This window comes from the organism of the source record quoted next, unplaced genomic scaffold (assembly GCF_019419815.1).
Source record: "Pyrus x bretschneideri cultivar Hongxiangsu unplaced genomic scaffold, Pyrus_bretschneideri_v1 Contig27, whole genome shotgun sequence".
NCBI classification, from domain to species: domain Eukaryota; kingdom Viridiplantae; phylum Streptophyta; class Magnoliopsida; order Rosales; family Rosaceae; genus Pyrus; species Pyrus x bretschneideri.
Window position 1 is genome coordinate 2,055,361 of NW_025999579.1, and position 24,798 is coordinate 2,080,158.

The 24,798-nt window shown below is 37.4% G+C and overlaps 7 protein-coding genes and 1 non-coding gene across 10 annotated transcripts; 4 read left to right on the forward strand and 4 right to left on the reverse strand.

The window, feature by feature from the left end:
* LOC103930303 lies at window positions 1-2,401 on the reverse strand. Of its 3 annotated transcripts, XM_048588014.1 has the most exons (6): window positions 2,274-2,401; window positions 2,121-2,152; window positions 1,927-1,966; window positions 1,270-1,852; window positions 399-760; window positions 1-270 (listed from the first exon to the last, which is right to left on the reverse strand). In XM_048588014.1, exons 4-6 carry the CDS (start codon window positions 1,843-1,845, stop codon window positions 162-164), a joined length of 1,047 nt encoding a protein of 348 aa, XP_048443971.1. In that variant the 5' UTR covers window positions 1,846-1,852; window positions 1,927-1,966; window positions 2,121-2,152; window positions 2,274-2,401; the 3' UTR covers window positions 1-161. The 3 variants fall into 3 exon arrangements, with proteins under 3 accessions (XP_048443971.1, XP_048443970.1, XP_048443972.1); XM_048588013.1 differs by having other exon boundaries at window positions 1,270-1,966; window positions 2,274-2,394; XM_048588015.1 differs by lacking the exon at window positions 2,274-2,401 and having other exon boundaries at window positions 2,121-2,263.
* A 2,480-nt stretch (window positions 2,402-4,881) lies between these two features.
* On the forward strand, window positions 4,882-7,805 carry LOC103930294 (protein MICROTUBULE BINDING PROTEIN 2C). Its single transcript, XM_009339616.2, is given in 8 exon segments — window positions 4,882-5,082; window positions 5,084-5,263; window positions 5,515-5,598; window positions 6,203-6,251; window positions 6,254-6,546; window positions 6,933-7,026; window positions 7,029-7,150; window positions 7,445-7,805. Coding segments are annotated over 8 exon segments (1,008 nt in total). The 5' UTR covers window positions 4,882-5,049; the 3' UTR covers window positions 7,598-7,805.
* Window positions 7,667-9,470, reverse strand: LOC103931744 (protein BREAKING OF ASYMMETRY IN THE STOMATAL LINEAGE-like). Its single transcript, XM_009341267.3, has 5 exons — window positions 9,298-9,470; window positions 8,806-9,170; window positions 8,583-8,702; window positions 8,291-8,427; window positions 7,667-8,190 (listed from the first exon to the last, which is right to left on the reverse strand). The coding sequence occupies exons 1-5, from the start codon at window positions 9,386-9,388 to the stop codon at window positions 8,076-8,078; spliced, it is 828 nt and encodes a 275-aa protein (XP_009339542.3). The 5' UTR covers window positions 9,389-9,470; the 3' UTR covers window positions 7,667-8,075.
* A 92-nt stretch (window positions 9,471-9,562) lies between these two features.
* On the reverse strand, window positions 9,563-10,439 carry LOC103931753 (dirigent protein 23-like). Its single transcript, XM_009341280.3, has one exon. The coding sequence runs from the start codon at window positions 10,270-10,272 to the stop codon at window positions 9,730-9,732; it is 543 nt and encodes a 180-aa protein (XP_009339555.1). The 5' UTR covers window positions 10,273-10,439; the 3' UTR covers window positions 9,563-9,729.
* Window positions 10,440-12,771: 2,332 nt separating this feature from the next.
* On the forward strand, window positions 12,772-21,786 carry LOC103930312 (uncharacterized ATP-dependent helicase YprA). The gene is given in 29 exon segments (XM_009339637.3): window positions 12,772-13,047; window positions 13,251-13,997; window positions 14,128-14,214; window positions 14,216-14,240; window positions 14,358-14,432; window positions 14,435-14,454; window positions 14,587-14,766; window positions 15,349-15,417; window positions 15,682-15,804; window positions 15,907-16,056; window positions 16,169-16,300; window positions 16,375-16,454; window positions 16,723-16,817; window positions 16,912-16,979; window positions 17,348-17,455; window positions 17,536-17,609; window positions 18,149-18,256; window positions 18,424-18,499; window positions 18,596-18,732; window positions 18,838-18,997; window positions 19,095-19,274; window positions 19,432-19,548; window positions 19,672-19,827; window positions 20,263-20,415; window positions 20,539-20,651; window positions 20,764-20,887; window positions 21,042-21,137; window positions 21,210-21,272; window positions 21,349-21,786. Coding segments are annotated over 29 exon segments (3,813 nt in total). The 5' UTR covers window positions 12,772-12,888; the 3' UTR covers window positions 21,487-21,786.
* A 456-nt stretch (window positions 21,787-22,242) lies between these two features.
* TRNAI-AAU lies at window positions 22,243-22,316 on the reverse strand. Its single transcript has one exon. It is a non-coding gene; the product is annotated as a tRNA-Ile (tRNA).
* An 87-nt stretch (window positions 22,317-22,403) lies between these two features.
* LOC103931760 (isoaspartyl peptidase/L-asparaginase) lies at window positions 22,404-22,790 on the forward strand. Its single transcript, XM_009341291.1, has one exon. It carries the CDS (start codon window positions 22,404-22,406, stop codon window positions 22,788-22,790), a length of 387 nt encoding a protein of 128 aa, XP_009339566.1.
* Window positions 22,791-23,328: 538 nt separating this feature from the next.
* Window positions 23,329-24,301, forward strand: LOC103931769 (cytosolic sulfotransferase 5-like). The gene is made up of 2 exons (XM_048587897.1): window positions 23,329-23,832; window positions 23,927-24,301. The coding sequence occupies exons 1-2, from the start codon at window positions 23,329-23,331 to the stop codon at window positions 24,299-24,301; spliced, it is 879 nt and encodes a 292-aa protein (XP_048443854.1).
* Window positions 24,302-24,798: the final 497 nt, after the last annotated feature.

Consider the following 24,798-nt stretch of genomic DNA (forward strand, 5'->3'; position numbering starts at 1 on the left):
TACGCAGAAAATCCAAATATTTTTAAATAGATTTATGTTATGTTATTGTTTACATCAGAATATGTGTGTATGATCTATAAGGCAATACACAAGGGCTTAACATCCCGGACGAAACACTTAAGCCAAAAATGTATGTGTGTGTGTGTGTGTGTGTGTCACGTTCAGAATTTACAGCAGAGAAATCGCATCACCCAGTGCCGGTGCTGGTGCAATTGTCGCTCGTCAGCGCTCCCCATTCTCGCCGGGCTGCCATTCCATTCCGAGGATAATCTACTCATCATGTCAAAATTCAAATAGAAAAACTATGATTATCCACATAATCACATATTACGACAACTGACGAAAATATATAAGAGCAAGCAGTAGAAATTTGGGTTAGTGAAGTTATGAGAATTTACATGGGAAAAGCGAAAGACTCGGAGCTAGTTGTGCTGCTGCTCGACCGATGAGAGATGCTGCCAGAACCCGGTATTCCTCTCAAGTACGAAAATGAGCCCGAAGGAAGTTCGGATGCAGAGGAACTGGATTCTCCGCGGCAATGCTGGTGTCGTTGACACGATTCTGCTAGGCCATCTGACATCCTATCTTTCGACGAATCATGCCTCAACAAGTTTTCCGTTTCTGGGGCATGAAACTTCGCTCCGATTGTATTTTCTAGGTCACCTTTTAAAGAGGCATTGCTTGTCCGGCTGTTGTCGCCAATTGCCTTAGTTATTGATAGTCCTATTGAGTTTGCAGCCAAGGCTGCGTTACTTGTACCCTAAACAACTCGAAAATGGAAACGGAATCAAGTAGGTATGTACTAGTAGTGTATGCGTACAATATTTCCAGTATGTATGTGTCCGTATTGCTCGATTTATGCAGTGGTGATCGAGCATTGATTCGTGCTGGAAGTTTGCAAGTCTAGATAATGACACAAAAATGTGACAGCAATTAAAAATCCAAAACCAATCTTTTGGTTCTCCACCTTTTTTAATGTCTCAAAACGCGTAAAATAAAATCCAACTGGTTGGTCGGATTTGCCATCTGATACTGACCCTTAAACCTAATGAAATGGTAGTATCGTCGGTGGCATTAATCTACTCCGACTGTTTAAGACAGGACAGAAGAGCATATTATCCTTCAACAGTTGCATCCTAATTTGTAAGCATTTGCATCCTACTCACTCAAAGGTAAAATGCGTCAGTTGACAGTATTCCGAAGACGCAACAAATAAGACTTTTATGTTCAAGGGATTCAGTTCGAGCAACGAAATATTTAGCGACTTACCTGTCTAACCAAAATCACTTTTTCGGATATGATCTTCTTGATTGAATGATCATTTGAAAGATCATCCTTTTTGCCGTCGTTCTCATCGGTTGAAGTGGATGACTCCGAGTCCAGAGATTCTCTAATTGACTCGCCCTCGCTGTCCGGATCAGAATCAAGTACGCAAGAAAAGCTACTATGATAGGATTCACAGTGCTCTACGAAACACTTGTCCTCGCATCGAACTTCCTTGTCAATGCCAATGTCCTTAAAGAACTGGTAGTTGCTGCTCCCTTGAAGGAATGCAACCAGCTCTGGCAAGTCATAGTCCATAGTAGCCGTTCTAGTAGAATTCATCCAAGCCGCGCAATCACTAGCTGTCACGGCGTCCCTTGTAGAGTGCATATTCCGACTGTCATCTGGATGTGGTTTTAGAACCGCCTCACCGTCTTGACTTAGCAAATCGGAAATGAACATATTATCATCATCGTTCGAACTAGTACTTTTCTCCACCTTCAATCCCTTCGTGGCTTCAGAACTTTTGAACTTGAAGGACTTGTAAACAGGCTGGAAGACCGCGGTTGAATGGACATCCATGGACTCCCTATTGAACTGGTAATCAATACGAAAGAAAAGCTAAAACTTACTAAACAGAAGGCACCACCATTTCATCACAACCTTCTCCGAACAATCCAGACTTTAACAATCCTTCCGCGACCTGCATTAGCGAAAATCGTACTTCAGAGGCAGGGTTTTGTTTCAACAGATTAATAATCGAGATTAAAACTTAGGTTGTTTAATTTAATCCACATAAATAGACGTCAAGAATGCAGGTGAGATTGGGAAAAAAGTAACAAAAATCATGAACTCACCAGTGCAGCTGTTGGAGGGCTGATACAAAATCCTGAGGCCAAATCACCATGAAGAAAAAATAGGAGGAAGCAACAAATATAAGGATAAGAACTTGCAAAATAAGCACTTTTGTATTTAAATAAAAAAGCAGGGAAAAGCAGAATCTGGCTTACGAGGTAAGAAGATGACCAATTCCTTCCGTCTTTTAAAAGCAAACAGATTTTACTGAAAACTCTTCATAAGCAAACGAGCCGAGCCTAGCAAAGTTGGCTGAAGTAGTGTAGCCCTCTTCTCGAGAGTTTGATTTCTCTCCTTTAACTTAAATTAGATTAGAATACCGCTTCAATACAAAGAATGAATTTAAGAGATAAGGCGTCCTGATTTTGGACAGTTTTTTTACCAGGAGCAAATGCAGAAAATTATTAAACTTCCAAACTTGTGTAACAAATCCAATGAAAATTCCCTTATAAGCAAAAAATTATTCAATGTGCAGGGAATTGTATTATTATATTTGATGAGATGTACCGAACTGTGTTCTCGGCACAATGTAGAGACCAGATCGTGTTCTCGGCACACTGAAAAATTTCTTTACGTGAGCATGGTTACTTGGCACATGGGAATTTGCGTATTTGTGAGAACACATATGGTGAGGTTTAATTACTAGTAGGTGAACTGAACGTCACATATAATCCTGATTTAAATTTCTTCTGCCAACTAATTTTCTGGATTATGTTGCCCTCTTTTTTTGGTTAATACATTAATTAAGTTACCAAAAAAAGAGAAGGAAAAACCCATGATTCAATGTTTCTTCTTTCAAAATTTTCTGGTTGTTATAAAGACGGTTGAGATGGGGAAGTAAACCTATTCGAATCTCCTTTCTTATCTAAGTTAGAATAGTTTAAAAGCTCTTCAATCTCATTAGAGAAATGCTAAAGGAACTTTTCATGGACTTTCTGCCACTTTACAGTTTGACGTTAATTCTTGTGCCAACAATATAAAATATTGTGCAAAAAATATGAGGTGACAGAGAATCCATAAAGAGTCGTCTTAACCAAAAACATTGTGAATATTATACTTAATCGAGATGAGAAATGTTAAGGAGCTATCTTAAAAGTGGGAGTCTCTAAGATTCTCTATTACCTTATGTTTTTGGTATAATATTTTATAATATTAGAACGGAAAGTAACGTTAAACTATAAAGTGGTAGAAAATATATCGAGAGTCTCAATTTGAGATGGTCACCCTTATCATTTCTCATTTCTCTAATCCAAGTTTTGTAGCTGTGAAAGCTCCTTCTAGCACCTTTTGGTTACAATTATTAATTAAATATCTTTCTTTTGGTGATTAAATAATTATATTTGGGCAAAGCCCTTACTAACTAAAGTTAATTATTTGACTTAAGCTGCATTAAGATCTAAATCTTTACCAGAAGGTATTTAAAAAGCCACAGAAAATGCCGAAAACTAGGAAGATAGGATTCTCAATTCACCAACTTTTCATAACCTAAATTACTCGACAAAATAATCATTTAATTAAATTACAATTGATAAATAAAATAAAATTACCTACCTCTCTACCATTCCAGATGAATCCCAAGCAGGTTCTTCCGTGCTGCTCTGCATCTACATATATGCTCAACCATAATGCATGTATTTAGAGTCGAGTGGGAGGGGCTTGCAACTCAAGCGGTTATGAACATTTACATTGAGATTTTGTGTTTTTTTCATCTCGGGTATCGCTTGTATAAATGAAAAATGTATCCAAAGTCCAAGGAATGAATGAAACACAGAATCTTGTAGATTATGTTTCCTTGGTGGCATCTCCTTTTTCTTTTCCTTTTTTTTGTTCTTGGGGACAGACCCACATGTCCTACTAAATAAGCACAATTATCTGCTATTTACTCCTTTCACCAGGATTTTCTTGGCAACCAAACAGGTGGTTACTTGTGAAATCAAAAGAATAATAAAAGCAGGTGGATTTTAAAAGAAAAATGAATAAAGAATAAATAGAATTTTCCCATGAATTAGCAATCTTCTGCAGGTGACTTTGCTATAAAATCTAACAACAACAAAAAAAAAATACTTAAAAAAGAATTACTTGAGAATTCAGATAAATAATCAACAAAATTGAACACTTGGCAGTTGGTACCTGCCTAATTACTTGAAACTCCGAACAGATTTAATTACTCTAAACATAAAATTGGATCAATTTAACTAGTTCATGATGTATCTTTGATGTAGGACAAGATGTAGGTCAATTTTGACGAAGAAAATTAAAGAAAATAAAATGTTTCAAATTCTAGAAAGCAGAATTAAAGTTGAAAATATTGAATTCAACCGATATGACAACATAAAAGACGTAACACACAATGAGAATTTACATATTGGATTTCCGAGCTTTGGTTTAGGAGCATAATACCTTACCAAAAAGCGTGCAATGTCCCAGTTCAAACTCACTGCTTTTGCTATCATTTACAATTGATTTTGGGCATCTGAAGCCGTTCAAGCTCCCAAAAACATGTTTAAAAGTTTGTAATAAAAATTCGAACTTTTTGATTCATATTGTAGACTCAATGAACCACCAAATATAAATGTGAGCTTGCCTTTAAGTTGGTTCAATTTAATTTATAGAAATCAATTAAATATCAACAACATAATTATAAAAATTTGATGACACAATAGCTAAAAATCGACCACATAGCGAAAAACTCCTCAACTCAGCAATTGAGATTTGAAAAATATTTATTTTGGCCAAGTTTCCAATTTAATTTCTTTTGTTGGTAAAAGAGAGGACATTTTGGTAAAACGCACTATTCGTTGAGAAATCGATTGTTCGAAAGGAAACTGTTTTTGAAAACGCTGCTGCCCCCGACTGTGCCACTCTATCTCTGCAACTTTTGATTTTTGAATTTTGTTTTCAGAAAGAAAAAAAAATCGGGGAAGAAGGAGGATGTACGACCCGCAGCACTTCCTGGAATCGCAAGGACAATTCGAGGACTTTCGGGGACCCGAAATCCTGGCTTTCCGGGGATGCCAACTCGTCCCCGACTCACCGCCCTACTCAGTCCTCACTGGCTCACTCCTCCACCGCCACCAACAGCAATCTCGATCGCGTCCTCTTCAAAGACCTCGTCGAGATCGTGCCTCTCGTCCAGTCCCTCATCGTAATCCTTCTCTCTCTCTCTATCTTGAACTGTGAATTTCAGGGCTTTCTAGGATTTTCTTTCCAAGGTGTTTGGTGGCCGATGAAAATTGGGGAAAATAGCCGTTACTGGCGGACTTGGGATGAATTGGGTAGTTCTAAAGATTGCTGCTTTGCTTGTTTCTGATTGGGTTTTGAAGAAAATTGAATGGGGATTTTGAAATTAGTTATTTATTTTGCTTCTTTCACGATGTCATGGAAAAAATCTTTCAGGATCGGAAAGCTAGCAATTCGTTTACGCGGCGGGGTTCGGTGGCGTACACCAAGACACCTTCAAGAGAATCCTTATCCAAAAAAGTATGATGTTTCGGTTTTCGGAACTTGTGATTGTTAATCTCTGTGATGAACAATGGCATTCTTTAAATTTTGTTACAGTTACTATGCACACAAGTAATGCTTGCTACTCGTATTGTTTTGATAGCTTTATTAATTTAAGAACAATTAACTGTGATTTATGAGGGAAAATTGTGTGCTTTTATAGTTGCAGTAAATCCAATTGTAGTAAAAACTAGTCTAGGTTTCGCTTTTACCATGATGGAATGTAAAATTGGTGGTGTTTGGACCATCGATTGGTGTCGTTCGAAGAATTTCACATCTGAATGTGTTCCAAGGCCTCAAATAATTTATTTTCCTTTATGGTTTGTTTAGTTTGTATATTCCTTATGAGGAAACAAGTAATGCAAAATTTAAGAGGTTCATTCGATTCGGTGGATTATTGATGCCAAATTTCCATTACCAATCATCCTTGGATTTCATTTGATTCTAAAGCTCTTACTTCGTATGTCAGTTCAGTTTTTTAAGGGTTATAAAAGTCTTCTGTATTCCTAACTTCGATCAATTTTACTTCTTTGCATGATTCTCAAATGGGTTCCTAATGTTCCTCTCCTCTTATCTTCTAAAGGTTGAACAAAAAGGGAGGAATGCGGCTCAATCCATTCCTGCAAGAAAGAAGAGGATCATGGTGACAAGGACTCAAGCAAAAATGCTGGCAGCCTTGATGCTGACAGCTTTTCAAGTTTTTCCTCGAGGGCTTCGGCAGTGGAAAAAGAAGAGTTGGATACATTAAGGGTACAGGTGGAAGATTTACAAAAGAAAGTAGCAGAGAAGGAGGAACTTTTAAAGTCATCGGAGATCTCAAAGGACCAAATGAATGCAGTTCAAGCAAAACTGAATGAATATAAGCAACAAGTTTCGGAAAAAGATGCAGTAATAAAGGCTGTTAAGCAACAACTCTCTGATGCAAAGGTATGTATGCATCACTTGGTGCCTTGGCGGTGATTAGAGAATTCTCATGATATTTTATTGCATTGTGATACCTGACCTTATTCCATCTGGAATTTTGCACTTGTGAACTGTGGTTGTAATATTAATTGTGACATTAGTTTTGATCTTTATCCAAATTGGCACGATTGTCTGAAACGTTACCTGTGTTAATGCAGAAACAGATATCTGTGTTCTTTATTATTTTATACAATGTTCGGATCTTCTTATTAACTTTTGGTTTAATCTAGACCACAATATAGCCACTTGCCTAAACTGGAGTATCATCACGGACTCTCTCTCTCTCTGATGCGCACACACAACTCTATTTTGTGAATTATAACGTTATTAACATCCGTCCTTTTTCACAGATTAAGCTTGCAGACAAGCAAGCTGCTTTGGAAAAGTTACAGTGGGAAGTGATGACATCCAACAGGAAAGTGGAGAAGCTCCAAGGAGAGCAAGACTCTTGAAAGGACAGATGTCATCATTTATGCTCCTATTTGAAAGCTTGATGAAAGCTGATCCCGTTGTATACGGTGAAGATTATGATATTTCAACGAATACTGTGGATCATCTTCCTCACATTGTAAGTTCACAACCCTGTCCCTTGGATATGGTGGTTCATTTCCTTTATATATTTTTTGGTTTGTTCTGTTATTTGTTGTTTTATATACTAACTAATCGCTTGAGACACCTCTATATTGCAATCCGATTCCTGTATCATTACTGTTAAATTTTCAGATATCTGTTCGTTCATTACTTGGTTACTGTGTGTGGTTAACCAAATCGCATGTGTTGAGAATTGTTTGTTCATGTATGTGTATCTGCGTGTTGGCTGCTGCATTCCTTGCAACTTAAAGATCCTTGCTTTAATGAACAGGATGATTTGGATGAGGCACATATGAAGAAAATGGAAGAAGCTAGAAGAGCATACGTCGCTGCTGTTGCCGCTGCAAAAGAAAAGCAAGACGAAGAATCTATTGCCGCTGCAGGCAGTGCAAGGTTACATCTTCAGTCATTTGTTCTCACATGATTTAGGTTTAGCGCCGCTAGGTATTGACCGGCTTTGCGTTGCGGTGAGTCTGCTTGAATTATTGTTTATTGTTGTATATTTTTGTTTTATTTCTTCCCTTTTGCTGGGTTATGTGAAATGTGAGTCTTTCTTTTCTTGTTTATCTAGTTTTCGGGATGATATACGTGATTTTTGTTGATAATCGTACGTGATTTCTCCCTCGATCAAACGTTTTATTATTATCTTCTGTTTTCGCTAAATGAACACGAAGATTAAATTGCTTTTCTGAAAACACAATGAATTGGTACTTCGTCTGTTCGAATTCAGCAGTTTGGAGGTCATGCCAGTCGATCGGACGCTAAATACTGTCCAAAGATACAAGCACAAACGTATGAACCGTAAATCGCGATCGTTTTATTACTTCTACTAGACACAAAAATTTGCTTATGCTTAATCTAATCTCAAGGGGTAAAAATTTGAGAGAAACACATTGCAAATTTCAGAATCTACAGCATTGAAACTGGAAGCCGATGCAGCGAGCCTTGTGCTTTCTCAAGTCCATGGCTTCCGATTTCGGCATTTGCACAGGACTGCCAGTCCATTCCCATCCCAACCTGTGATCATGATTTCGCACAAGTATTATCAGGAATTAATCATGTATTAATTTAATTAATTGCCTAACTATATTGTAAAACAACGTATTTGGTAACGTACACCGGAAACGCGAAGGAGCCTGTGCTGCCGTCCGATTGATTTGAATCGCTTGATTCAACTGACACGGTCGGACGATTCTCGACATTGCTACTCGGAGGCGGTTCTTGACCGGAGTAGGTTTCCTCGTCTTCCTCGTCCTTTGCAAAATAATTATATTTCAAGAAAAGAAGATATAAGGTAGAATTACTTTACATGTAAGCAGTCATTCCTTCGTACAGACAAATCACAGTTTATAACGAACGTGCATATTCTTTGGAAAGGAAAATTTGAAACATAAAAGAAGGGACTCTACCTTTTGGTCAAAGATGATAGATTTTCCATCATTTGTGGGGTAAATATCATAAGCTTTTCCAGTCAACCTCTCCTCATTGCTACGCCTTTCAACTGCCTTTGTATCCTCCCCATAACTAAGCTGTTTTGATCAAACAAAAGCAAAAGAAATTAATCAAATTAACCTTCTTTTAAAGGGGAAATTTCCCCTTCTCTCGGTCATCAACACTGTCGCAATTCCTAACCTTCCGATTGACATGCCTCGGCGAGTTTCTTGACGCGCAATCTCTCACGTTCGACGCTTCCACTTTGCCGTTTTTCACAACTTCAAATGCTCCATCTTCTTTAAAGCAGAACACTATATACTCCTCCTCATCTGAAAAATGTGGCCTGCAGCTTGAGTCATTAGAACTCGTATTTTCGACCGGGGAACTGCTGTCTTTAACTTGTTTAGGACCATGTTTTAATCGTCGCTCTCTGTCACATTTTTTGTGCCGCGACATCTTTTTCCCCATCTCATTGCTTCTGCTTTCGCCCTGCGTATCGAGAGCCATGTTTCGTATTGGCAATTGCGGCATTGCAGGGCAAAATCTCCCGGCTGGTTCATCATCTATATAAACAAAAAAGAAGAAGAAAAACAAAAAGGATGACCCGATTTGAAATAAACTACGATAGTTAAGATCAAATACCTCCTAAATAGGGTTTTATTTGAATGTTTTATCGATCATTGTGCTTACCCAAAGGAAACCTGCAAGCCAAGAAACATGAAGCCCAGCCCTTCACGCGCCATCTCACTAGCCTTGTCATTGTCCATGGTGTGCTGCACATTTTGATTATCTCAATTTGAGAGAGAGAGAGAGAGAGAGAGAGAGAGAGAGAGGAGGCAAAACTTAAATGACTATTTGAATTTGAAAAAAGGGGGATGAATGTCAAGGGAGTTACAGTGTTAATCCATAATTAGTAATTAGTCAGTTATGTTGCTAAACATTGTAAAACGAAAAAGAAAAGAAAGTTATGTAATTATTATTGCTGGCAAATCATCCCCTAATTCATGCCAAAAAAAAATCATGGTATATTAATACAGTGGCGGTCAAACACCAAAAATTATTAATAAATATAACGGTATGATCTAATTAATCTGAGAAATTGTGTGTAACATTATAAATCTTCTAGTAGTGTATGAGCGTGACATTGTATCTGATAATTGCATCCATTTGGTCCGCAGAATGAGTTCTTGCAATGCAAAATCCGCGAGCAAGCCTAAACATGCCGGTGCCTCCAAGGACCGGCATCTCCCTCTCTTCGCTCATCACCGGGTTCCGACCCACCACGCTAAATGTGCTGCCGTTGTAAGCTCCACTAGTGAACCCATACGTTAGTGTCATGAGGAGGCTGAACTCGTCCCGTTGCGAGGCCATGGAGTATATCCCTTGCGCCCGTCCCATGAGGGCGGACTTGGGGTCAGGCGTGGCCGTGAGAGGATTGTCCATCATGTAAACTGACCCGAAAAGGGCAGCGATTGGGTCCGTGCCTGTGTAGTTGGACAACCGGCCTGCAACTCTTACTGCGGTCGGGTTTGGCCCGCCTACGACGTCGTGCATGTAGAACTGCATTTTGGTGATGCTGCGTTTCAAGCCCTCTGTGGTAGGGGTACAACACGTTAATGCAAGAGCTGCAATGAGGAGGAGGAGCTTGCTAGTCACAGCAGCCATGGCGGATTCTCTTCTTTCTTTCAATTTCTGTAGCTGCTAATAATGCAGATTGTAATATATGCATCTATATGTGTATGTATACGTGTATATATAGATCCACACTAGTTTTTTCAACGGCAGAATGGTCCATGATGTTAATTTCTGGTAGGCTTTTCACAGATGCAGAAGAAAGTTGTTCCCCTTCAAATATGATGGGCTAGAATATATATATCTTCCAGAATATTTACTTTGCATGTAAGTTTGAAACCTAAACGTCACGCTTATGGACCTACTCACTGTTTCTTCTGCCATTTCAAATAATTTGAACATAGGTTGGTGATTGGTCGGTGATCATTCAATTTGGCAAAGAATAATATTTCTGCAAAACAATGAAATTAGGCAATTTATAATGTCAAAATAATACAATCAAGGGGAGAGAGTCCAACTTAGGCAAGTGATTTTCGCATAAAAAAATGAGAACCACATGTGTTTTTTTCTCCATACAAACTTCTTTTTATCATGCTGATTATAATTGATTTATTTATTTTGTGGATCAGAAATATAAACCTCTTTGCAATCATGTTCGTTATTTATATTTAATTTATTCAATCTGATCATAAATAAAGAAAAGTGCGTAGAAGAAGAAAAAAAAAATGTAATTATCATTTTTTTTCTCACTTGCCTAACATTCCTCCCCCTTTTCTAGTCTTCAATAGTTGAAAAAGAAAGAAAAGAGGGGTTTAAGACATAAAATTACTATTGTCAAAGAAAATTAAGAAATTAAGGCTATAAAAAGTCAACAAAATAAACAAGGATGAGTGATTGGAGGAGGACATTAAGGACAAGTAACCTCGATTGCAAAATAAACGCTTTTAACTAATTAAGTTTTTTTTTTTTTGAACAAACGATATTTCTACTTTAGGATTGAAAGCGTTAATTTTTTCTTCTCACTTGCCTAACATTCCTCCCTCTTTTCTAGTCTTCAAAAGTAAAGAAAGAAAGAAAAGAAAATTGATTGGCATAAACAAAGAGGGGTTTAAGATATAAAATTACTATTGTCAAAGAAAATTAAGAAATTAAGCAATTAAGGCTATAAAAAGTCAACAAAATAAACAAGGATGAGTGATTGGAGGAGGATATTAAGGACATGTAACATCAATTGCAAAATAAACGCTTTTAACTAACTAAGTTTTTTTATTTTTATTTTTAACAAACGATATTTGTACATTAGGGTTGAAAGAGTGAATATTTTCTTCTCACTTGCCTAACATTCCTCCCCCTTTTCTAGTCTTCAATAGTAAAAAAAGAAAGAAAAGAAAATTGATTGGCATAAACGAAGAGGGGTTTAAGATATAAAGTTACTATTGTCAAAGAAAATTAAGAAATTAAGCAATTAAGGCTATAAAAAGTCAACAAAATAAACATGGATGAGTGTTGATGAGCATGATGAGTGATTGGAGGAGAACATTAAGGACATGTGACCTCGATTGCAAACTAAATGCTTTTAACTAACTAAGGTTTTTTTTTTTTTTTTTTTTTTTAATTTTAATTTTTATTTGAACAAACGATATTTCTACTTTAAGGTTGGAAGAGTGAAGTAAGCCTCGCAATGGGCTAGCAATAATGTGGTTCAAATTTGCTTTTGGCGAGAATCGAACTTAAGATCTCTCACTTACAAGTGAAGAGGAATATCACTAAACTGTACTACTAAAACCTACTCCAACCTTTGAAGTAAACTCAAATTTTAGGTTCTAAATTTACTCCAATTTGCTCCAACCCTAGAGGCAAATATGATTTTTAACACAAAATTCATTTATGGGGCAAATTTAGGCCATGATTCCCCCGGTTTAGTGGGCCGGCCTGTCATATATGTGTATTTTTTTAGTTTTATATTTATAAATTCATTGAATCCAACATCTAAGATCTAATATGATCAAATTCACCTATAAAAAAAAAGATATCTAACGGTCCAAATTTAAATCCAACGGCTAAAGTAATAATTTTTTTTTTTTTAGTAAGTTTCATATTATTCATAACGTTCCACGAGTTTTATGGTGTTGATTTAGTGATTTTTCAATATTTATCGAAATCTAAATATTTTTATGTTAAAATGTTCATAAAATTAAATTAGAATAGTCTACATAATTTTTATTTTAATTTTTAAAATGTTAGTTGAACAAAAAAATTATCTTAAATTCATTCTTTAATAACATCGGACTAAAAATTTAACTGAAAAGAGTTAAAGCAGAAAAATTATTTCTGAATTAAAAATTTTAGATTTTAATCTAAAGATTAGAGATGCTCTAAATGACTCTTAACCAGTTGAATTACCTGAAAGTTTGTCAGCATGATTGATAAAATGTTGGCCCACAAGATACACAATTACCATTGGGTATTTAATGTTCCCTTGGGCCTAGGATAGAACATCATTTGGGCCTAGTGCAATGTCACGTGTCAAGAACCAAAACCGCACGTGACCTGCGCCAAATAAAAGTTACAATCAGAGAGAGAGAGAGAGAGAGAGAGAGAGAGAGAGTGACAGCCTGAAATTCCCCCGCCAAACCCAAAAAGCAAAAACCAGAAGAAACCCTTGCTGCCAGTGAGAATTCCGAAGCTTGGGAGAGAAGCAATTGGAGCATGGCGGAAGGCCTGATTGAGATCCAGGTCCGTGCGCTGGAAGGCAAACCGGCCACGGTTTCGGTCCCGGTCGACGAAACCATCGACGGCCTCAAGCTCCTTCTCAAGCAATTTTTCCCACCCGCCAAAAGCTCCCCCAATTTTCACCTTTTTTTCAAGGTAGCAATTCTTTCTCTCCTTCTCTTTGTTTTCAAATTAGGGTCCTTTTACATGTAAGTCTTAGACGGGATTACACTTTAGAGAAAAACACTTCAAAGCGGAATACTTTAGAAAAACACCCTTCTTAATTTGGAGTGGGAGAAGGCCAACAAGGGAAATGTTGCAATTTACTATCTTCTTTTTTTTGTGTAATTGTGTGTCAGGGTGAGAAGTTGAGGCTGCAGAGTCAGATTGGAAGGCTCAACATTCGTCCGGGTGAGTTTCTAGTGCTTGCCCCATTTACTAAGAAAGACCCGAATTGTAATGAGACCCCGAAATCTGAACAAACGAAAACACCAGTGAATTGTCCTAGTAAAAGCTCGATTAAGAAGTTTGCTGATTCGGTGTGGTCTGATATGATGGAAGACTTAACCTTTTTACATGACAATTCAAATGATAAAACTCCGAAGGGGCCTAGTGTAGGAAGTTTCAATCTTGGAGGTAGAAGTGAGGTAAATGATGAAGCCGCTAGTTCTCGCTCTTGTGGAGCAAAGCGAAAAATGGGAACTTTTGATTGTGATGACATTGTATTGGATATATTGCGTTCTAGTAGAAATAGAAATGTCCTTGATGAACAGAATTTTAAAAGGTTTATTGAGGTTTTGGAGACGGTGAGTTGTTTATCAGACCCTTATTCCCGGGACTGCTTGTTGTGGAGAAGAGCTGTTTTGCGGCAACAGGGCTTTGGCACCGGACTGCATAAAGGCAATAGTAGTTCATGCTTGTGTCCAGCGTGGTTGAAGATAATCATGAAGGCATTTGCTTTCTTAAACACTTTTTCTGCATTTCTTCAATTACAGCAGGTGAGAACAACCTCAATCGTTTTGGAGCAAGCGTTGCACCAGCTTGGGAAATTTGGAGTTAGGCTTAGTATGAAGGACATAGAGCATCTTTCCATTATTTCTCCTAAGGTAATTTATGCCGCCATGTGAACACACTGAGTGTAATATAATCTATGCCATCTGGTTTTTTGTTAATGCAGGTAGTACATCTTTACTGTGTGTAATATAATCTTTGCCATCTGGATCTTTGGTAATGCAGGTAGTACATTTTGCAAATGAGAATGCAGAGCTGGAAGGTTCTGGTAATGTACTTGTTATTATCAATGGTTCAACAGGACAGAATGGTACGAAATGAAGATCTTCGTAAATATGGTATGTGAAGATGTGCGATTTTTTTTTTTTTTACCATTTCCCGAGTTTTCTAAAATAAATATATGGGCGTTTAACTGGATAGTTTTGTTTACATATGGTCATGTTCATGTTTGCTAGCTTGCAAGCAAATGGATATTTCAAAGATTATCAATTTATCGAAAATACGGGAAAGTTCTTTCAGAAGTAATTTGTGGAGGCTGTAGAGTTGTTAATGGTATGTCTAATTGTTCTCTCTCTCTCTCTCTCTCTCTCTCTCTCTCTCTCTCTCTCTCTATGCCTGTCTTTTATGAGCATTATTAGTGTTCGAATGCTATAGATTACAACTTGATATGAATTTTCATGGCAGTTTAAAACTGGAAATGAGACTTCCATGGATTTTTCCTTGGAAGACTTGCTCAAATCAGTGAAGGAATGTGGTCCTGCTACAAGAGGAAATGAAGCAAAACGACTAAGGGTAACACGTGCAGCTTCAAATAATTATTTTGACCGAAATCAATCTAAAGCTTCAAGAAAACATCGATGTTGTGTAGGTTTTCAACTTTTCATCCTCAACTTACTTATTCAGGTTCCATTTTTGTGTTTTCCTTGTTTATCATAAGTTGTATCTTGTATGTTCAATCTTCATACTCTACAGTGGTGGAAAAACAAAATCGAAGGTGATATCAATTCAGTATCATCTAATTAACTTGTAGAGAGTTGACATTGTTTTTGTACTGTAATCCAACATTTGTGCCCTTGGTAAATTTACTGGCATACTAACTGGTGCCGCCATCCAGTTAGTACCTAAGGGGAGAGGAGATTGCATTTGATCGAATAGCTATTGGTATTAATACATGTAGAATAGAAGTTGTTTAGTAATTAGAAAAAGGCTGCAATTATCGTTAGATGTTCTTTAACTGCCTACTAATGTGATAATGAATGACAATGAACACCTGATGGAGGATTTCTACCTACAGAAAAGAAAGTGGTAGCAGATCCTTGACTAATGGACGTTAATTGTTTTGTTATGTCTCACTGGAGTTATCAGTATCTTTTGATCTTCAAAGTGCGGAGTTTTTTTGTATGCTCTGAGAGATGACACTATTGTAACACTGCTTTGTCTCAACAGTTAACAGATTCATTCCAATCAGAGGAGATGATTAAACATCTTAGAGAGGGACTTGGATCGAAAGGACAGGTTTTCTCTACACTTTTCTTGTAACTTTTTGTTTAATTTTGGGAAATGAAAAGGTGAAATACACAAAAAATTGAAGTAGGGAAGGTAGAAGCTCTGTAGGATAATCACTTTGGGTTTTTGGAAGCTATGAAACATTTTCCAAATAAAATATTTGTTCACAACTTATACCTCTAAGACTCATTTGGATCTGGCATGCTGTCATGTCTCTAACAGTAAGTACATTGTAACCTCTGCTAATGCTGCACTGTGAAACTGTGGATGCAGATAGTGCATGTTGAAGACATTAGTGCTCGGAGAGCCGCTTATGTAGAAGTTCCACGTGAACTATCTGAAAACATGAGATCTGCACTTCGTAGCACTGGAATCACTCAATTATATACTCATCAGGTATGGATATTTTCTAGGCTACATGCTACTGTCCTTCTGAGGAAAACCAGCTGGTTAATGTGTTTCAACTTTTTTTTTATTTTTTTCTCATGATATTTACAGGCAGAGTCAATACAAGCCTCACTTTCTGGGAAGAATGTTGTTGTGGCAACAATGACATCGAGTGGAAAATCTCTTTGCTACAATCTGCCGGTCTTAGAAGCTCTGTCCCACAGTTCATCCGCATGCGCTCTATATTTATTTCCAACAAAGGTTGTACATAGGATGCAAAAACCATCTTCTTTGGTCTTGTGTTTGATAACAAATAAGTTTTTTTTTATATTTTATTTTAGTTTTTTATAAATCCCAATTATTTATGATGCAGGCTTTAGCTCAGGATCAACTAAGAAGTTTGTTGGCTATAACCAAAGGATTCAATTGTGACTTAAACATTGGAGTATATGACGGTGACACTCCTCAGGAGGAGAGGACATGGCTGCGTCAAAATGCTAGGCTGGTGATTTTTGGCATTTTACTTAGTTTGCTTCCTCTCCTAAGTTTATGCTGAAATTCTTATCTGCTTGAATGTAGCTAATCACAAATCCAGATATGTTGCATGTATCACTCCTGCCATACCATAAAGGATTTCGGCGGATTTTGGAAAATCTCAGGTATTGTCTCTTGGACTTTCATGAATCGTTTCTGTCAGCAGGTGATTCATCTATCTGTGTGCGCGTGTGTTTGCATGCCATGCTCTTACGTTTCTTTGGTGTTTTATGATTTAAGTTATTTTAACGGGTTATTTGAGCAGTATGTAGTTTTATTGGTATATTATTACATTAATTATACCACAGAGATTGATTTCATATACTGCAGTTTTATTGGTATATTATTACATTAATTATACCACAGAGATTGATTTCATATTTGATACGTTAGGTTTGTTGTCATTGATGAGGCACATGTGTATAAGGGAGCATTTGGTTGTCATACTGCTCTAATATTAAGAAGACTTCGCCGGCTCTGCTCACATGGTAAATCTTTCCCTTTGAGTTTACAAAATATGGGACTTTTTGTTTACTTTTCCATTGAAATTGGAAAGCTAAAAAGCTGTTTGTTTCTTTGTAGTATATGGAAGTGATCCTTCTTTTGTGTTTTCTACTGCAACTTCGGCAAATCCTCATGATCATTGCATGGTAAAGATTTTCAATTAGAATTATAAAATCATTTATCTCGTTATACAACAGTTGATGGTTTTTTTTAATTGATGATTTTTATCTTGAGCCTTTTGAGCTTGTTCTCAATAGTACGCAATTACCTTGATTCGATGAGTAAAAGAAACAAGACCGCCTGGGGTTTAGAAAATAAATTTGGTTTATCATTGTATAATTTTGTTTCAGCACATAGCCTTGTTGGTGGGAAGCTCAAGCTGTATAGCTTTGGGGTGTTGAGAAGACATTTAAACTAACTAGATGAATTTTGTGCATGCATATGTTCCACTTGTTGTATTGTATTGTTAGGTTGCTGAGACGAGTTGTCAATTTGTCATATTCTGATTCTTCAGGAACTTGCTAGTCTACCAACTTTAGAGCTGATTCAGAATGATGGAAGTCCGTCTGCAAGAAAGCTTTTCGTCCTTTGGAATCCTATTGTGAATCTACAAAGAGAAACTGTTGGTGTTCTATATCCTATTCTTTGTGATCAACTCAGATATTAGTTAATTTGCTAAAGCCTAGTGTTGTTTCTTTACAGACGTCGACGACAACCAATAATGTTATGGATAATGGTAACTCTGCTGTTGAAAATGCTAATCCCCATACTTCAAGGTAAAAGCTTGCTACATATATAGGCATGCAGAATGAGAGTAGTTTCTTTAACCATGATCTGTGGTTTTGCATGCCATTCTAAATCTGAGTTAGCATGAGAGTAGCTTGAAAAGTTTTATACTATGTGATTTTTCCCATCTTTAGACTGCCGCAGTTTTAATGCCTCTTTTTCTTTCCCTGATAATGTAAGAGGCGTCCAGGGCATGAGCATGCGATGGTCCCTAAGAAGGTTGATCTGTCTCCATAGGTTAGTTTGAGTGGCTTGGTTGCTAAGAATGATTACATGCCTCCTAGCTCCTGTGAAGTAGACATTTAGCATATTTCATACTAAGTAGTGGTGTATCTTAGTAGTTAATTAAGCTGCTTACTTGGAATTGCAAATGGTAGTTTTGTTGGACCTTACCATGTGATGCACTAGTACCTTAAAATTCTGGTATTCACTTCTGTTTCTCTCAATATTTTTTTGACTCAGTCGTGATGCAGATTTCTTTTTGTGGTTTTGGAACCTCAACACCTGATGCATTAATTAATCTTTGCAGCCCAATGATGGATCTTTCATGCCTCTTCGCTGAAATGGTACAGCATGGTCTACGTTGCATTGCGTTTTGCAAAACACGCAAGCTTTGTGAACTTGTGTTGTGCTATACGTATGTATAATCACTTTCATGTATTTCAGTACTAAATGCCACATGATATGATTAAAGATTTATGGCATTGTTAGCCCCATGGTTTTTTTATTTACCTTGTGTTTGGACTTACTGCTAATATAGTAAAGAAGGTTTATTTCATGAAATAAATTAATATAATTCTGCAGGCGTGAGATTCTTCTGGAGACCGCACCCAATTTAGTGGACTCTATATGTTCTTATCGTGGTGGTTACATTGCAGAGGCTAGTAAAAGCTGTTCACCCCGCATTATGTTCTGCCAGTATTTAATTTTGGTTGAGGTATACAACTGGTTTTTAATTGATTGACTGATGGAGCAGGATAGGAGAAAGATAGAGAGGGATTTTTTCAATGGAAAACTTTGTGGTATTGCTGCAACAAATGCCCTTGAATTGGGTATTGATGTTGGACACATAGATGCAACTCTTCATTTGGGTTTTCCTGGTAGTATATCTAGGTATAGTTCCAGGCCATCAATGCTTTAGCTTATTGTTCAAATTGTTACGATTTAGTATTTTATTGCTTTCCATAATTGTTTGCTCTTTTCTGTCTTTGTTAATAGCTTGTGGCAACAAGCTGGCAGGGCTGGAAGGAGAGAGAGACATTCTCTTGCAGTGTATGTTGCATTTGAAGGGCCCCTTGATCAATACTTCATGAAACAACCAAATAAACTTTTTGGAAGCCCAATTGAGCGCTGCCATGTCGATGCTAAGAACCAAATGGTTTTAAATTTTCCATCATCAATATTCCTTCCATTTGTTCGTGTCTAAAGAAATGGTGATAATGATTTTGTGCTTCTTGATATCTGTTTCCTTGTAGGTTCTTGCACAGCATTTGGTTTGTGCTGCTCTAGAACACCCCCTGAGTTTGTCTTATGATGAAAGGTTTTTCGGCTCTAGTATGAACAGTGCCATAGTGCCTCTTAAAAATAAAGGGTATTTGAGTCTTGATCCATCGTGTAGTTCGTCTGCCGAGATTTGGAACTATATTGGGCAAGAGGTACATAATTTCTTTGCATTATCTGGGTTGATTTTTCCGTTCTTTTGGTTATAGTTTCTTTCCCTCTTGTAGCATGCTCTAGTGAGCTCTGTGTATATATTTTAAGGAAGACTGGCTTTGGTTTTTAACATGACATTATTTGTGCATATTTTTCTAGAAAATGCCTTCACGTTCAGTAAGCATCCGATCAATAGATTCTGAGAAATACAAAGTTATAGACCAGCAAAAGAAAGAAATCCTTGAAGAGATCGAGGAGGGCAAGGCTTTCTTTCAGGTAAACTATAATGCACATTAATAGTACATTTGCTATCTTGTCGGAAATCTATTAAGTATTCTGCACACCCCATTTATATCTTTACTAATTTTCTTTAGACAATTTAATGATACTTCACTCCAGGTATATAAAGGTGCTGTTTATATGAACCAAGGAAATACATACCTGGTCACAAGCTTAGATACATGGAGTAAGGAAGCTTTATGCAGAGCAGCTAATTTGGATTATTACACAAAACCCCGTGATTGCACAAGAGTTCATATCATGGGTGGTAATATGGTAGGTCAGCTCTTAACATTTGTTCGTTGTTCCTGAATGCCTTTCCATAAATTGCATGAGTCAATCTGGTGATTGGAAATCCATGATGGTCTTGTATCTCAGAATTTGGATACTAATACAGGAACAGATAAGTTTTTATGTTATACAGGATTATTGTTAGATATTTGGAGTAGGCTCATATATCTGATATTGAAGTAGTCAATAGTACACCCTTTCTGGATTACCCGTATCTCTCCCCCATACAATGAAGAGGCCAGCGTTCAGCTTTGGCCGCTGTTCAGTGCCTTGAAACAGTTATCTCTGCAATTTTTCAATTCATTAACTTGGAATTTTGTTTTTGTTTATGTCTCATACTCCTCTCTATGGACATTTCATCATGCTTATGAGTTATGATGATTTCTAAACGCTCACCTGCTACATGTCCTGGTGTTGTAGGCTCATCCACCTAAGGTTTCCAGAACATCTGCCCGAACAGATTCTTGCAAAGTAACAACTAGATGGCTTGGATACTTTAGCATAAGTAAAGCAACGCACGAGGTACTTGAATCAGTTGAACATAAACTTCCGGAATATACTTATGAGTCACAGGTAAACCTGAGTACTTTTTAATGTTGTCAATGGTTCTATTGTTTGGTGTTTTTAAACTTTAAATTGTTGTTTGGTTCTTTTGTATATATAAAAATAAAATGTTTCATCGTTTCATCCAAACAGGCAGTGTGGGTTCCAGTTCCACATTGGATAAGGGAAGCAGTGGAGGCAAAAGACCTTGATTTCCGTGCTGGACTGCATGCTGCAACACATGCTGTTCTACACGTTGTGCCTTTGTGAGTCCCTTACATTTCTCTTTCTTATATAACATTCTTGTTCGCCATTGAGATGTTCTTAAGAATTTAAAGCATCTGACTGCATTGTGATGCTTGATGTTGTCATGTGCAGACGGATAATATGCAACTTATCTGACTTGGCTCCAGAGTGTCCATACCCTACTGACAAATCCTATTTTCCAGAAAGGATTCTATTCTATGACCAGCATCGTGGAGGGACTGGTGTCTCTGTACAGGTGAGTTAGATGAAACTTTGTTCAAATTCGTAAATCATCAGAAGATGGCTTCGTTCCAATGCCCTGGCTTGGTTTCCGGAGATAATTCTGACCTCTGGACAGCAATATGTATGTTGACCCTCTGTTGAAACTGATATGCTTGGACATGTAATAGGTTCAACCGATATTAATGGAGCTCTTTACTCCTGCTATCGAACTTCTTACATCTTGCAGCTGCTCAAGATATGGTGGCTGCCCTAACTGTGTACAAGTATGTCTCACATTCTCTATATTTACCCTCTCTCTCTCTCTCCGAAGTAACTTAAAACATTTTGCGTCGCAGAGTTTTGCGTGCACGGCATATAATGAAGATTTACATAGGGAGACAGCAATTATGATCCTTAAGGTGGTTGTTGTTCTTGTATCCGTTTATGTTGGTTTGTCTCCCGTCATTGTGTTGACTGGTTTTCTTGTCCATTCAGGGTGTTCTTGAAGCAGAAAACTTAAACACACGGGGATCTCCCGAGTCATTGAAATCTTTGGTGAAGCAAGACGGAAGTAGAGGAACGGGCAATGGGTACCTACAACCATCACCGTCACCACCACCACCACATCCCTAACGCTAAATGGGATACTGACGGGATTAACTTCATCCTTTCGAATTCTCGGTACATAGAACAAGAAGGTTTACAAGCTTTGCAGGTTTGTTTTATTTTATTGGTCGAAACAAGCTTTGTAATTTCTCAGCCCCTGTAGTTTACGTTGTAATATTTCTTGATGGAATGTTTTATATAAGGCTAAACTGGGTTTAGTGTTAGAATTATTCTGATTCTCGACCTAGTACTGTATTGTGCCATCAAAGCTTTTACGGCATGTTTATTTTGTATGGAATGCGAATTAGAATTATTTCGATTCTTGAATTATTGTGTTTACTAAAACATGAGCAGTAGAATTATTCTAAATTTCTAATTCTTCATGAGTTAAAAAAGTAATAATTTTATTTTAGAATTCGTAATCCTACACATAAAAATTTGGAAAACAGAGAAATTATGTGAGCTAGTTGGTTTCATATTAATTTCATCTCTTATTTTCTCGATTCATGACTTCTCTCTCGTTGAAAAACATATCATCAACTTTTGGTTAGAAACTTGTAGAAACCAATTTAGCTATAAAATAATTTTCGTAAAAAATATAAAAAAAAACAAATATTAAAAAAGCAGAATAAAAGTGTCCGGCGTTTTGTATTCCGTGAAACCAAAAAATAATTATTGTAAAAATAAAAAAAAATGCAAAAAATAAAAGTGTCAGGCATTTTATATTCTGTGAAAACATAAAAAAAAATTACTGTAAAAAATAAAAAAAAAATTGAAAAAAAATGGCCCATGCAGGTCTCGAACCTGCGACCTTCGCGTTATTAGCACGACGCTCTAACCAGCTGAGCTAATAGGCCAATTTTGGTTGTTGTTTTAACGTTTATATATATAAATTTAGACAAAGCTGAGGTATTACATGTGCTTACCACAAGCCCCTCACAAAGATGAGAAGGAAGAAACCCCAGACGCTGATGGTGATAGTAAACTTGGGACTGTTAGCTTCTGCAACTTCTACTGGCGGATTAGTCAACAAGATGGTTGGCCGGATTGGGGACACGCCCATCATTGGTGCATGGACATATGCCAACAATCTCTGCGCAGTTTCTGCTACGGCCAAAGCCGAAGCAATTATTCGTGGCACGGTTGCAAGGGATGTGGCAGCTCTTATGGAGTTCAAAGGTGTTTCTCTCATAGAAGCAGCAGATTATGTCGCGGTCATGGAGGAGGGTGCTCCAAAAGGAAATGTAGGGCTGGTTGCTGTGTCTGCCGTAGGTGAAGTCACCATATATGCCTTTCAATACCACCGGTATGTTTCGAGCTTGCGCTACTGAGGATCAGCCCGGGCCCTTGCCCAGCAACCAAGGATTGTTAGCAATGCAGTTGGAATGTTATGATAATATATATGTTGAAATGATAATTTGAATTGGAAGTTTTTGTTAGAAATGCAGTTGAAGGCTTGAAGCTATTTCTTTTAGAATCAACTCTCTAGTAATTATCTAAAATTGAAATTATTAAAATTTTACTTGCAAACCACTTTAACTCAAAATAGGCTAAATAGATTACAAATCTTATTAATTGAAAAGAATGCGGTATGAGACTCAAATTATGATGATATAATTATGATGGTTTTGCTTCAAAAATGCAAGAAGACGATTTCTTAAAAAATGTTGAAATTTCACGGAGTTGTTTTGTTTGAAGTTGGTGCATATGATTTTGCGGATAGGATATGTTTATGACTGGGTCAAGTCCATGAATTAAGGGAACACTAAACACATTTGCATCCACAAATTGACCCCATAAAATGTTGTGGTTCTTGTGATTATATTAATTAATTACAAGATTAATTGTTTCGTGTCTTTTAATTAGATTATGGCTTCTGTCTCTCTTGGTGTTGATCAAGAAATTATCTCAACCCTCCCTAAGGACACAGGCTGGGCAGCTGAGCATTACTACCAGTACCAGAACTTCTGGTACCCCCAGGTTTTTCTTGAAGGTGTGATTTGGGCACAACAGGATTTTAGGGCTAGGGACTCTGACATTTTCCTGGCCACCTTTCCCAAGTGTGGTACAACATGGGTGAAGGCTCTCATGATTGCCATAAAAAACCGGAAAGACTGCGATTATTCGTCACATCCATTGCTCACAAAGAACCCTCATGATATTGTGCCCTACATAGAGTTGCTTGTTCACCAAGACAATCCAGTTGAGTATCTCGACTCTATGGCCTCACCAAGATTGCTTGCATCCCATATCCCTCACTCATCGTTGCCGAACTCCCTTTTGGATTCAGATACACGGGTTGTGTACATTGCAAGGAACCCGAAAGATGTTCTCGTTTCCTTTTGGGCATTTTCGGAAAAACTAAGGTCGAAGGTATATAGACTCCCTCCTCTCTCTCTAGAAGAAGGATTTGAGTTGTTTTGCAAAGGGGTTGCACTTGCAGGCCCGTTTTGGGATCATGTACTAGGGGTACTGGGAAGCAAGCTTGAAAAACCCTAATAAGGTGCTATTTTTTAAGTTTGAGGATTTGAAAGCTGATACAGAAGGATGCGTAAAGAGGTTGGCAGAGTTCATAGGATATCCATTTTCTTCAGAAGAAGAGAAAGAAGGGGCTGTGCAAGAAATAATAAAGTTTTGCAGTTTTGAGAACTTGAGTAGTTTGGAGGTGAACAAAAGTGGGACGTATCATGTGGGGCCGAAAACCGATGAAAAATTCAGCAACGATGTCTTCTTCAGACGAGGGGAGACCGGAGATTCACAGAAGCATCTAACGCCTGAGATGCTCGAGCGTCTTGACAAAATCACAGAGCAAAAGTTTGGGGCATCTGGTTTGAAGTTTTAGAAACTTAACGAGCAGGTAATATGTAATTGTTTGGGACGTTTGGTTTCTACCCATGCATCTCGGGTTTGAAACTTGCTCATCTACTAAATTAATGTAATAGTTTCGAATTCTTCCCTCTCCTTAATATTAGTAGTTAAAAAAATTCATTCCATGGACGAGTCCATGAGCTTGAAATTATGCAGAATTCTTGCATATCCAAAGTAAACTAATAAATGCTCCAACGCAAAAATGCATTGTCGAGAGGCATATTGATGTGAGATCATAACTAGGTGAGTTTTCTTGAGTATTTATAGGTACTCAGTACCGACATATATTTGACTATTTGATTTATCCAACGGCTTAAACTAAGTGACTAAGGACTTGGAAGAATTGAAACACATGAATTAAATAATTGCTATTCAGTGCCAAATAATTAGAAATTATTATCTTAGCTAGGCAGTGTTCCAGCTTTTGTCTTTCGGAATGCTTGGCAGTAACACTTGAGCTCAAGTAGTAAT